The 13,823-nt window shown below is 35.1% G+C and overlaps 1 protein-coding gene across 3 annotated transcripts in view; it reads right to left on the reverse strand.

Annotated features, from left to right (window-relative positions):
- Positions 1-13,823, reverse strand: part of LOC126968927 (T-box transcription factor TBX20-like) — a 71,890-nt gene that overhangs the window by 5,801 nt on the left and 52,266 nt on the right. For all 3 annotated transcript variants that reach the window (XM_050814130.1, XM_050814129.1, XM_050814131.1), the window contains exon 4: positions 12,836-13,000. In XM_050814130.1, the coding sequence (XP_050670087.1) occupies positions 12,836-13,000 (165 nt within the window). The remainder of the gene's footprint in view (positions 1-12,835; positions 13,001-13,823) is intronic.

Below are 13,823 nucleotides of genomic sequence, written 5' to 3' on the forward strand. Positions count from 1 at the left end.
ATTTGCCGCCACCTATTAAAGATCAACAAAGTTTGTTCTCCTTTAAAAACAAACTGAAATCTTTTCTATAAGAGAAACAAAAGTGTTCAGAGGCATAAAATCAAAAATAAACAGCATGAATAAATAAAATAAAAATATTTTTAAACTCGCTTTCCAATTCAATCTTTTAGTTTCTTTTCTATTTCTACTATGTCTTGTATGGTCACTTTTAAGACCTATAACAAAAGGAACCGTGTTGTCTACAGCTACTGACAACAGGTCGACTTGGTAGGTACCTACTGAAAATCAGTGTTGGAAATCATTTCCAAAAATACTAAGTGGGTGTCCTTTTTATGACGCCTATTTTTTTTTTTGTTAATTTAACTATGTATATATGTTATGTGTAATTGTCATGAATAAATGCATACTTTACTCTACTTTACTAATTTCGAAGTAAATTTTCTATTATTCTAAAAGGCGTGACATAGTTCCTACTTATGGTCATAAAATTTTAGGAGTCATTTTAATTATCGAGATACAAAGGAAAGATTATATCACCGTAAGTAAGCCACTGCACCATTATAGTACTTCCGCGTAATAGGGATATTATACCAGTGGGAAGCTCCTTTGCACAGGATGCTGGCTAGATTATAGGTACCACAACGGCGCCTATTTCTGCCGTGAAGCAGTTATGTGTAAGCATTATTGTGTTTCGATCTGAAGGGCGCCGTAGCTAGTGAAGTTACTGGGCAAATGAGACTTAACATGTTATGTCTCAAGGTGACGAGCGCAATTGTAGTGCCACTCAGAATTTTTGAATCAATTACCATCAGCTGAACGTCCTGCTCGTCTTGCCCCTTAAAAAAAAGCAGAATTTTCTTTAGAGTAACTACCGGTTAGAGTGAGAGAGGAGGAGCCTGTCCCCCGCTGCCGTATGCGTGAAAGGGAAGCCAGACAGACTGGCGCCGTAACGCGTTACGTTACGAAGATAAAACTTCAAAAATCAGACTGTAAGCTCTGTCTATAGTTTCAATGGTTATTCGAAATGTGGAAGCTACTCGATTCTCAATCATACACAGCATTGTATGCTCAAATGTATTGGTGGGTGTGCAAGTGTTAGTAGCTGTTGACCCCGACATCGAACCTACGTCCTCGGACAATCGTCTCACCTCATTGTACGACATGACGAAGCATTTATTCACATGTGACACGCCACAAACGACATGTTCAGCAAACGGTGAACAGCGTAACGGTTTTTAGGAATTCTTATTATTATTATTATTAGGAATGCTTTACGTTACGAAGTGGTTTTACTACCCCATACGAAGCTATCACCTCAAAATAATATTAATTTTACGAAATAATTTTCAAGCACGTACGTTTAGGCCTCGATTTGTAAAATTCCCATAAATTCCCACAACGGCGCCTATTTCTGCAGTGAAGCAGTAATGTGTTAACATTACTGTGTTTCGGTCTGAAGGGCGCCGGTAGCTAGTGAAATTACTGGGCAAATGAGACTTAACATCTTATCTGGTGACGAGCGCAATTGTAGTGCCGCTCAGAATTTTTGGGTTTATCAAGAATCCTGAACGGCACTGCATTGTAATGTGTAGGGCGTTTCAATGACCAACAGCTGAACGTCCTGCTCGTCTCGTGCCTTATTTTCATAAAAAAATAGTGATCCCTATACTCGAAATATTCGATAATAATTATATTTTTACGAATCTTTACGAAATCTCAATCCTGACACAAAGCGGTATAACATAAAATAAAAATATCGTCCAATAATTAATTGTTTCTAATAATACCAACGATGAAGATGTAAAACTGTCTATTAATAAAACTCTAACGGCATTACAGATGTCGGATTTCAATAGAAAGTCATTTAACAAGTAAAAGATATGTGTATCGCGTACAAACAGAATAATGAATGGATCGCTCTCTTGCTACCGACATTTATTAGATTTACTATAAACATCGGGACAACTCGTGTCAAAGCAACCCAATTTAAGTATCAACAAATGGCCGCCTTGGGCGGCGGTGCTGGCAACATTAAAGGTGCCATAATGACATTATTCTGCGCGGGAAACAAACAAAATTATTGTAAAAACTTGCGGGCGGCACATTGAATTGGCATTTTTATCAAGCTAATCTTTTGAGTGCTAAAAAAGATTTGTTTACCAGATTTTATTTAAATGTAAATAATTTATATTTAGTATAAATTTCTGACATTTTTCATTAATTTGAATTTAGAATGTGCTATTGGCGCGTTAGGGAAATACAGAATGAATTTTTACAATTCGCGCGCGCACCGACACCAAAATTCTACACCCTGACGAAGCTCAGTAGCTAGAAAACTAGTTCATTTGTATCATACTTCAGCTACCATAACAAATGAAGTAAATTTCATCAATTTCAATATATTGTATGAATTGTAAAAAAATCATTCTAATAATTGTATAAAAACAATATAATGATATATAAATAAACGTTATTCAACTAAATTTAACGATGTAATAATATTTTCATTGGTTATATTTAATACCTTATTTATTACAATATTGTTCTTTCTACAAACGTAAAATTGCACGAGGAATCCATTTTTAAGGACTTTATTTAGAGCAATTCACGCACACTAACACAAAGTATCATACAAATCGCGAGTGTAAGACGTACCTTACCTTACCGTACCACGCACAGTGAGCTAATATTCCTGACCTGTTTTTATCGGTTATTTAACAGCAAGAGACTCTGTCCAGACAAATTAACACTGTTCATTATCAGTACATTTATGAAAATTTAATATACGTTGACAAAAATCGTCACCTTTTTGGTCTTAATAGTGATTTTCATTATTATAACACTAGAAATAAGGGATTGCTTGTAACTAATTCTAGTAGGCTTCATAAGATACATAATAGCTTTAAGGGTAAATGTATACACTGCTATAATAAAGTCCCAGCCATTGTTCAGGCATTATCTATAAATAAATTTAAATGTTTTATAAAAAATGGCTCTGTCGTAAATCCTATTACTCCACAGTTGAATATCTAAATGATCGGACAGCCTGGGACTAGATTGTGATTATTTTATAGCGATAGAAATGACTGTACAATATTGTATATTTTTATTGAAAAGAGCGCATAAAAAGAATGCTGGGAGAGTTTCTTGCGCCGCTTCTTCACTCTCAGAGCGCCATTTGTTTCCGAAGCGGTAGTAGTAGTATCTAGTAGTTATTAGAAATGACATCAAAAAGGAATCAGTTTTGAGAAAATAAATGCCTTTTTATGCCTTTTTTTTAAATTATCTAATGACTTTTGTTTTGTTACGCCAAAGAGGTATAATTTGTTATGTACGTACATAAGTACACACATATTTATTTTTTTCAATACCGGAAGCTTATTCATAGAGTGCCTTTCTATTTGAATAAAATGAATATTCGAAGACGAGACCAGCTTAAGCATTTCAAAATGATAATGACTTAAAATGTATGTAATGTGTAATAAATCGTTGATACTTAATATATTATTTAAATGATGACAGAGACACTGGAATGCAGTGGAACGCATAAGCTCCGTTTAGAAATATGTCTTGTCTAAATATCTCTCTATTGATAAAATGTCTTGATGAACTTTCAAGATTCCTTTAGTTTCATATATTCATGGGGTCATCAACCTGGGGTTGTGGGAAATTGGCTATTTAGTATTACAATAATATAAGTCCTATTTTTTTAATGAAAATAAGGGACGAGACGAGCAGGATGTCCAACTGATGAGTGCCGCTCAGGATTTATGAAAAACCCCAAAAATTCTGAGCGGCACTACGACTCCGCTCGTCACCTTGAGACATAAGATGTTAAGTCTCATTTGTCCAGTAATTTCACTAGCTACGACTAGTGAAATACACATTACTGTTTCACGGCAGAAAAAGGCAACGTAAATAATAAATAATTCATATATTTGCCTAAAATAACTAGTATTGGTGTTTCATTTTGTGAGTTTATTTCAACTTGAAAATCTTATTAGATATTGGCTTATAAATAAACTAGTCTTGAATGCAAGTTATGTCGCCCTCTATGGCATAAAATTAGCAATAAATTTGAAATGGCGAACAGATGTGGGAGCTGTAAACGGCATTTCAAGAAATAATTCCTTTAAACTCCCTGAAATCGTCTAAAACATCGAACGGTGTAATTATTATTATTGCTATAAATTACCTATATATAGGTTTTAATCTTAGATCATTTATATGTTTAGATAGACTATGACAGCTGTGAAAACATCGAAAATAATTGGACGTAATTCCAGAAAAACATTCCTAGCCACAATCATGTCGAAATTGAGTTAAGAACACAAAACTGGTCCCTGGATTAATATTAACGGACTGGCAAAAAATGGCAGCCCTACTGTCATTCTTTAAATGACACCATGACTTAGTAGCCCAATCCACATGTATGAAATACACTAATATTTACACCGTTACCCCCTTATTCATAATGGTCCGCTAACTTTAAACAGCCGCTTAGGAGTGTTTTTTCCCATTCTGACTTAGGTCTATAGAAGAAGACAGAGTGAGAATTAGAAATGCTTTTAGTTAGCAGACTATTATGAATAAGGGGGTTAGCGTTTGAGCAATGCACACACACTAACACAAAGTTTCATACACATCGCGAGTGTAAGACGTAGCTTGTCATGCACACTAAACTAATATTACCGGCGTGTTTTCTTCGTTTGTCTTACAGCAAGGGACTCTATCTCAACGTATAAATCATCTAAGGCTTTAAAATGTTTTTAAACTGGGATAGAATGGGGAAACCCTAATCCAGAAGACATACAGAAAAACTGTCTTGGGAACCATAATTTTAGCATATTTATTTTTTATGTAAATCGTGAGTTTTCCTTAATAATCAGTCATTTTGATAAAATTTGTTTAATGCGGAAATGTTTTTTTTTACAGACACTTTGTTTATCTCAAAAATACTTACTAATTCACTTGCTGAGATAATATTGTTCTAGTACCAGAAAAAAACATTAAAGGCTACATAATTTATGGATCATCAATAAATACATCTTATGTTTAGGTGATTACAAGGACTTAATGGGACCAACATTATTTTTTTTTATCTAATCACCATCATCATCAACATCAGCCGAAAGACGTCCACTGCTAGACAAAGGCCTCCCCCCTATAAATATAACTTTTTAATTATAATAATTTCTATTTTTAAGTCATATTGTTGGCTTAACAACACTGCGTCTTCCGGTACGAATATCTTTATATATATATTTCTTGTGTGCGTGTGTATGTCACTGAACTCCTCCTAAACGGCTGGACCGATTTAGATGATTTTTTTTGTGTGTTCCGGTGAATTTGAGATTGGTGTGTGTCTTCAGGTAGCTTTGAGAATGGTTAAGTTTACAATTGAACTACCTCCTAAACGGCTGGACGGATTTTGATGATTTTTTTGTGTGTTTCAGTGAATTTGAGATTGATTTAGATTCTCAATTTCGTCCATATAATATAATTATCCTGTTCATGTGTACGTTAGTGAACTCCTCCTTACGGCAGGACCGATTTTTCAAATTTAACACGTGTGTACAGGACAACGTCTGTTGGGTCCACTAGTATTATATAATATAGTTACTAGCTGACCCAGCAAACGTTGTATTGCCGATATTAAAATCGCGACAGAAAAGTAACTGTTGATCGTAGATGGGTGAAAATTTGAAGTTGTATGTATTTTTTAATGCTGACTCATAACCAAACAAATTTAAAAAAAATGTCAAAAAAAAAATATCGTGTGGACCACCCTTAACTTTTAGGGGGATGAAAAATAGAAGTTGTCCGATTCTCAGACCTATCCAATATGCACTCAAAATTTCATGTGAATCGGTCAAGCCGTTTCGAAGGAGTTTAACTACAAACACCGCGACATGAGAATTTTATATATTAGATACAGTTTTATCTAATAAAACTATATATTTCAGTTATTTATATTTACGAAAAATCCTAAAATATGTCGTTTTGTGATCGATTCAGTTTCATGTGAATATATAGTTATATTTAACCATATGTACCTTCGAGTAACTTCTTATTTAGATTCTATAATGTAATACTAGAATGTAACATATAAGAATTAAAAATTCAAATAATTTTTTCAAACACAATAAAATTTTATTCATCATAAACCATCATCTTCATCAAGCAACTCGATCAGCTGCAAACTTTCTCGAATAGTTCCGATTGATATTATAAAAGATACCGCGTATAAATTGTACAGATCTTCTGATATTTCACTTGCAATATTTACCAATATTCTACCCATCCACATGTTAATTCAGCTTTTGAATTTCTTACTCCGAATGCATGGTATTGAGGCGCTAGACCAAATCCTTCATGGAACCTATGGTCAATATAAAATCAATTTTACATTCATGACCGCAGTTACAATTGTAAACTCTAAATATTATCGAATATGCAATTTGCCACATTGCAATATTAAAAAAATATAACTTATCGGTATTTCTTTTGCAATAATAAACAAATTATTATTGTTTGACGCTAAAGGACGCGTAAAAGTCAGTTTTGACATATCGAAATTTATGAAGTTGTTTTCTATAATCTATGTTCTTTATCTATGACTGACGATTGTTTTTTTTTATTATCATATTTCGAGCTAAACTTAGAATTAGCGTGCATTCCCTTTGATTGCGACCTAGACGAGGGAAACGTGGATTATTTTTCTTTCGTTGCCACTTAATGCATTCATATTTGAACAATTTTATGCGTCCTGAAATTTAAATGTCCTTTAAATGTAGGAGACACTCCCTAGTTTTCAATCCTTTTGTAAATAATCTGTGAAACTTTATTTAAAAAAATAAGCTGAAGGTGTTAATATCAATTTATCCTTTATAGTCTATCATCATGTGTTATTTTGTTTTAAAAGTTATTTAAAGTTTTAATATAAAACTTAGTTCGATCTTAGCACCTATCATCACCGTTAAAATAAATCATATATTCATAACTTATTGGTCTACTTTAGCGTGATATTGGCTAAATTATGATGGCCATTCCACAAAAGCAAGAGTTACAATAAAAATAATATAATAGAATCACTTATATCAGGTTGAGGTAGGCCACAAAATATGTATAAACCATTGATCATTTATACGCCTACATAGACTGTGACAGTTGTGAAAACGTCGAAAAATTTTTGTTGGACATTTTAATCTCTACTTTGAGTTATGCATGCACACTAACACTTAGTGACATACAAATCGCGAATGTATGACGTAGTGTAAAGCACACTAAAGCAATAAACCCGGCCTGTTTTCATCGGTTGTCTAACAGCAAGAGGCTCTATCTAGACGTCTAAATAATCTTTTTTTTATGAAAATATGGGACGAGACGAGCCGGACGTTCAGCTAATGGTAATTGATACGCCCTGCCCATTACAATGCAGTGCCGCCCAGGATTCTTGAAAGTCCCAAAACTTCTGAGCGACACTACAACTGCGCTCGTTACCTTGAGACATAAGATGTTAAGTCCCAGTAATTTCACTGGCTACGGCGCCCTTTAGACCGATACAGAGTAATGCTTACCTATTACTGCTTCACGGCAGAAATAGGCGTCGTTGTGGTACCCATTATCTAATCCGACATCCTGTGCAAAGGAGCCTCCCACTGGTAAATCTGAGGTATAAACAATGAATGAAACAACAATTTTAACCACGATTAAGTACCAAAAATATTTCACTTTTAAAGTAAACAGCAATTATTTAAATACTTATTATGGATACTATAAATGTAATTGTTTCGTGGTAGCTTGGTGCGCAGACGCAATAAATTGAAGCCGGCCGCACACGACGCGACGGAGCTCGGCGCTGCGTGACGTCACACCTCGCATGATCGATGGCAAGTGAGAACGAGATCACACTCCCAGCTAACATTCACGCGAGAGCGAGACAGAATATCAATAAATAATTTCATGTTAAATTATTTTAAATCTTCTCATAAGCAAGTACGTTGACTTCTTGAATTTTTGACTTATGTTGCTTTCGTATTATCGCACGTAGCTATTATTGGTTGAATGAAAGATGACTGTGAACTTAAACCGAGGAGCCTAGAGGTGTTTTTTTAATTACTTACTTTAATAATAGAACTGTTAAAATGTTTGATATACATAACTCTCCTATCTTATTACTGGTAAAAGTACATAGTTCTAAGCTTCTACATAAACAAAACAATTCCTAATTTGCAAGTAAATTTAAACTAACAAGATATTTACTAACATCGTCTAATTCATACTTATCACTTTAAGCTGGCTTTTTATAATAATACGGACTTAACACGTTGACAAATATAAAAGTATCGTATTCATGAGAATGAATCGATTATTTGAAGAATACGAGATATGCGGGTGTGAGGCACTGGGCGGGCGGGGGCAGGGAGGGGGGGGACACCTCATGACACCTGACCGTAGCCATTTTGGCCCGTGAAATATGTTTATTTGTCATGGCTCCCTTTTGTTATTGAAATTTTGTTTGCCTTCTTTATATTGTTCGTTTGTGACTGGAACTTGTTTGTGGGTGCTCGATGTAAGAATAGGTTTGGATTGGATTTGAGAATATTGATTATTGATTCTGATAAATGAGATATAAATTTCAATGGCTATTGATCCTATTAACGCATATATCAAACTGTATCCTAGCTCAGTATTATTGTATCTAATTATTTTGTAGAATCTTAATCTATTGAAATAAACACAAATTCCTTTATACAGACCACTTAAAGGCTCACTCAACATGCATATTAGGTATAATTTGATATTCTCTGTTTAACTTAAAGCTAACGATAATTTTGAAAAATATATCAAAAATAAAGCCACAAACAAAAGGCTGGTAAAGTATAGTGTAGTGTATTCAGTATATTGTATATTCAGCACCAGTGGGAGGCTCCTTTGCACAGGATGCCGGCTAGATTATGGATACCACAACGGCGCCTATTTCTGCTGTAAATCAGTAATGTGTAAGCATTACTGTGTTTCGGTCTGAAGGGCGCCGTAGCTAGTGAAATTACTGGGCAAATGAGACTTAACATCTTATGTCTCAAGGTGACGAGCGCAATTGTAGTGCCGCTCAGAATTTTTGGGCTTTTTAAGAACAGGATTCTTGCGGAAGTGCATTGTAATGGGTAGGGCGTATCAATTTACATCAGCTGAAGGTCCTGCTCGTCTCGTCCCGTATTTTCATAAAAAAAAATATTGTAATTATATTTTTCTGGAATATAATACTAATGTATCCAAAATTCTTAAGCATACCTATCTGTACTAGAATATTTAATTTCAATTTCAGTAGATATAGGGTTGCCGAGAAGAGCCCGTGATTACGAAAACCTATATTATTTCGTAGAGAATATGAAAAGCCTTATAGAGGAACCGCGACAGGTTCGCAAGACTGTTTCGTAAAATCTGATCCTCAATGGAACGATCAATCACAACAAATTCACAAGTCATCGGCTTTAAAAAAAACGCATTGTGTATTAAGAACGCGTAAACCTTTACAAACATTGTCACCTCCTACGAAACGAATTCCACACAATGGATTGTTCCACAACGCACAACATTGTGGAGGGTGTAAAATATTTAATGTCTTATACTTGCGAGGTTTCCCGGGAAACCTCCCCGCGGCGAAACCACGGCGACGCGTCGTCTCACACGGCGAAAGGCAAACAAAAAATACAATTCATAACTTTTTAACCGAACGATTTTATCTCGTATTATATCAACGTCCAGGAATGATAAAGCACCAATAATGATGTTTCATTTTGAACTGCTATAAACGCTACAGAATTTTTATAGTAGGTATAGATAAAATTAAAATTTTTAATAAATATTTTATTTTAAATAAAATACAACTATCCGATTATTTTCCTCGTTTAAAAAACGATTTCTACATTGATTTGAATAAGCATTTTGTTACGGTGATATCGCGATCGGGTTTTTTGTCAAGTGTCAAGTTATGCGGGCATAAGACATATCGACTGGCGCAGGTGCAAACACGTTAAGTGTTTTCTTATTGTTGTAAGGGATTGGTTTATCAGTGACACTATCTCTGTGGTTCGACAAATGTTTTAGCTGTCAGAATTGTGACGTCAGCCAAATCGAGTCGGCCGACTCTTCGATCTGACCGATATCGCTCTATTTTCTTTCGGTTTAATATTATGAACAATTGATAAGTTAAAGAAAAAAATGGATACGGGTATTTAGGAGGAATAATTTAACATCTGATAAAATAAAATGCTTAATGATTATTGTGCTTACGTTTGATGATATTAGTATTTGTTGGATGCGATTACTAATAATGACAGTAATCACGACCATCATGTTCACGAAGCATCCTAATAAAAACAATGAATTCAAGCTCTAAAGGTTGATGCAGTTTTTATAAAATATTTGGTATTTAAAAACGCTTTTAACCAACACAATTCATATATTGGATGCAGCACCTTACAAACCATTTTTTTTTTAAATATTTCGTTCCTTGTATGTTCTTCTCACGAGCTCTACTTTTTCCGAACCTAATTATTAAAGTATTTATAGTGACGATTCAAAAGCACTTAATTTGAGCCTAATTGAATAAAGTTTATTTGACTTTGACTTTGATAGCCCTAGATTTAGTGCAGTTAATGCAATATCTATTTTCAACGTATTACTAGTAATTTATAGGCTATCCCAAGCAGTCGTTAGAATCAATAGATATCAATAATGACACGCTGGGGAGTCCCCATGCTATCTAAACTACTAAATCTTCCTGGTTATATACAGATTTTGTTATAAGCTGTTAGTTCAAATAGGATACAGTTTATAAGCTTCAGTATGAAGAATATAATGTATAAGTCACATGAAAACAGTATATTTATCATTAGGGTACAATAATAGAAGTATTTGTAAACAATTTGTTATTTTTTTAAACTGAAAACCCACAGTTCTCGGATTAATTGCACAAATTAAATATGAAAACAAAATTTATGAACGATGCGGGACTCAAACCCGTGACGTCACTCGAACGTCGTCAGTGGAAGAGCGGTCGCACGAAACGCGATTTTGAGTTTCGTGCTTTAAAAAATTATAAATTTTGTTTTTGTACTTGTTGTATTTAAACAACTAGTTTTTGGTGTAACCTCATATTTGAGCATTTCTTTATTAATGTACGAGTACAGAATTATTTGTTCTATTTAAAAGAACGTCATTGAGAATACACACTAACAAAAACGATCCATGTCATTTGAAAAGCCATGAATCGACTCGTAAAAGAATTATAGAAACGAAACAGCTAATTAAGGAGTGAATGAAGATTTATGTGCCGCGTTGTCGATATAAAGTAACGTTTCCTTTATGAACCTCAAAACGTCCTAATTACCGCGCGGTACAAACAAAACGAGGAACAGCGTGACGCCCAAACGTTCTTGTGACAGAGAATTAATTGCTCGTGGCGACATGTGCGACCGCGTTCAACGACTGAGCGATGAGCGGAGCGGGCAGCGACAATAAGCACGGTAATGTGAGGACGCCCTAATTCCTGTCACTTATTTTATTTGGCTAAGATTATTTAAAAAAGGATTGTTTAAGAATTGATTACGTAATGAATACTAAACAATCTGTAATTTTACCAGTGGGAGTCTCCTTTGCACAGGATGCCGGCTATATTATGGGTACCAAAACGGCGTCTTTTTCTGCCGTGAAGCAGTAATGTTTAAGCATTACTGTGTTTCAGTCTGAAGGACGCTAGCTAGTGAAATTAGTGGGCAAATGAGCCTTAACATCTCAAGGTGACGAGCGCAATTGTAGTGCCGCTCAGAATTTTTGGTTTCATTTCCTACCTTATCGACGATAGATGAAAAGTATATAAATTAACAAAAATTTTATTTTGCAAATTGAAAAATGTAATAAATTTATCAAATTAATGTATTGTCAGCGGCTCTCGATATATCTACGAAGTTTGAACGAAATCTGACCGCTTAGGGCCCGTTGTTTGATCACAAGTTACGGATACTATTAGTTAAAATTCGATAGTTAAAGTAACCATTAGTTAAAATTGACGAAATTCTGTTTTTCAATCTATAGTAATGATAACTATAGTTATAATTTTAACTATTAGTTAAAAAAAAATGACTACAGGCAGACGTAGTAGTTATCTTTTTGACTATTTGTTAAGTTGTTTTTTTACGTCAATCGACTCTTTCGCGGTTTTGCATTTTTGACCTAAAATAATGGATTTAAGTGTAGCAAGGCATTTTCAAGATTCGGAAAGTTCTTCCGATGATGAAATTGTAGTAGAATATGTGTCAACTAACTAATGGTTACTGTAACTATTAGTAAAAATTAACTATTATTCAAACAACCGGCCCTTAAAGGGTCTAAATCGGTCCTAATGAGTCGGTTACAAACAAATATAAATACAGGTTCGCGACAGAGGTTGCCCAAAATCCATAACAACGTAAACAAGGAATCTAATCAACGAACAAAAATATCCCAAATGATTTTCGACATTCCAAAGTCATTAAGTTAATGAGTCACCGAATGCGTGATAAATATAGTTTGGCCGAATACTTCATGAATATCGCTAGATGTCTGTCGCATTGTCTGTCCATCATCAGTTGAGCTCGCGTGTGGCCGCGCGATACACAAAAATTACGTGACACGTTCCTTTGTTCAGACTGGACATACCTTTCAGCGCGATGCAATTAGTGGCACAGAAATAGAAATGTCGATACTCGGCAGACAACTCGATACAATTTCAAGCATTCGTCCTCTGATCTATTTTAATCGGGTACGATTTCTATATCGAGATACTCACAAGCTGGTTCTGGTACGCTGTTACTGCTGTGAACACGCATTCGGGGAAGATAAAGGTCTTGAACTCTTCTTGCTCGAGGTCGGTTATGGGGGCGTTTACTGCGCCCTCTCTTCGCAGCACTAGGTGGATCCTTGGCTGATACTTGTGCATCGAGTTTAGCACAAGCTGAAACAAATATTAAATCGTTTAAAATGTTTGTTTATTTCGATTACGTGTATTCTTAGGAATTATCTAAACTGTAATCTGCCCAATCTGTCTTCATTCGACTTATCAATTTTTTTACGACAATAAGGGACGAGATGAGCAGGAACGTTTAGCTGATGGTAATTCATACGCCCTGCCCATTACAATTCAGTGCTGCTCAGGATTCTTGAAAACTCCAAAAACTCTGAGTGGTACTACAATTGCGCTCGTCACCTTGAGACATAAGATGTTAATTCTCATTTGCCCAGTAATTTTACTAGCTACGGCGCCTATTTCTGCCGTGAAGCAATAATGTATAAGCATTACTGTGTTTCGGTCTGTTGTGGTACCCATAATCTAGCCGGCACCCTGTGCAAAGGTGCCTCCCACTAACAACAAATACCAGAAGTCACGGCAGACAACCACAGATCTGGGACTACATTCGACAACATGTAAATGAGGGCCAGAAGTCTGTCTCAATATGACCAATAGTGAACGGATATGGAAGAGGCCTACATCATATTGTATTGGATCGAAACATCGGACCAAAAGTCAAAAATTTTGATTATGTAATTTCATGGGCATTCTACGATAAAACTAATTCTAATAGAATATTCAACCTCAGATTGGTGAGTACCACGAGTATGCTATGACTTTAGACGGATATTTTTTTTAATGGAAGATGAGGACAAACGAACATACGGGTCACCTGGTGGTTAGTGATCACCGCCGCCCACGTTCTCCTGTAACACCAGAGGAATCACAGAAGCATTGCCGGCTTTTTAGAAAAGTGTACTACGCGCTT

This window comes from Leptidea sinapis, chromosome 17, assembly GCF_905404315.1.
Source record: "Leptidea sinapis chromosome 17, ilLepSina1.1, whole genome shotgun sequence".
Classification (NCBI taxonomy): Eukaryota; Metazoa; Arthropoda; class Insecta; order Lepidoptera; family Pieridae; genus Leptidea; species Leptidea sinapis.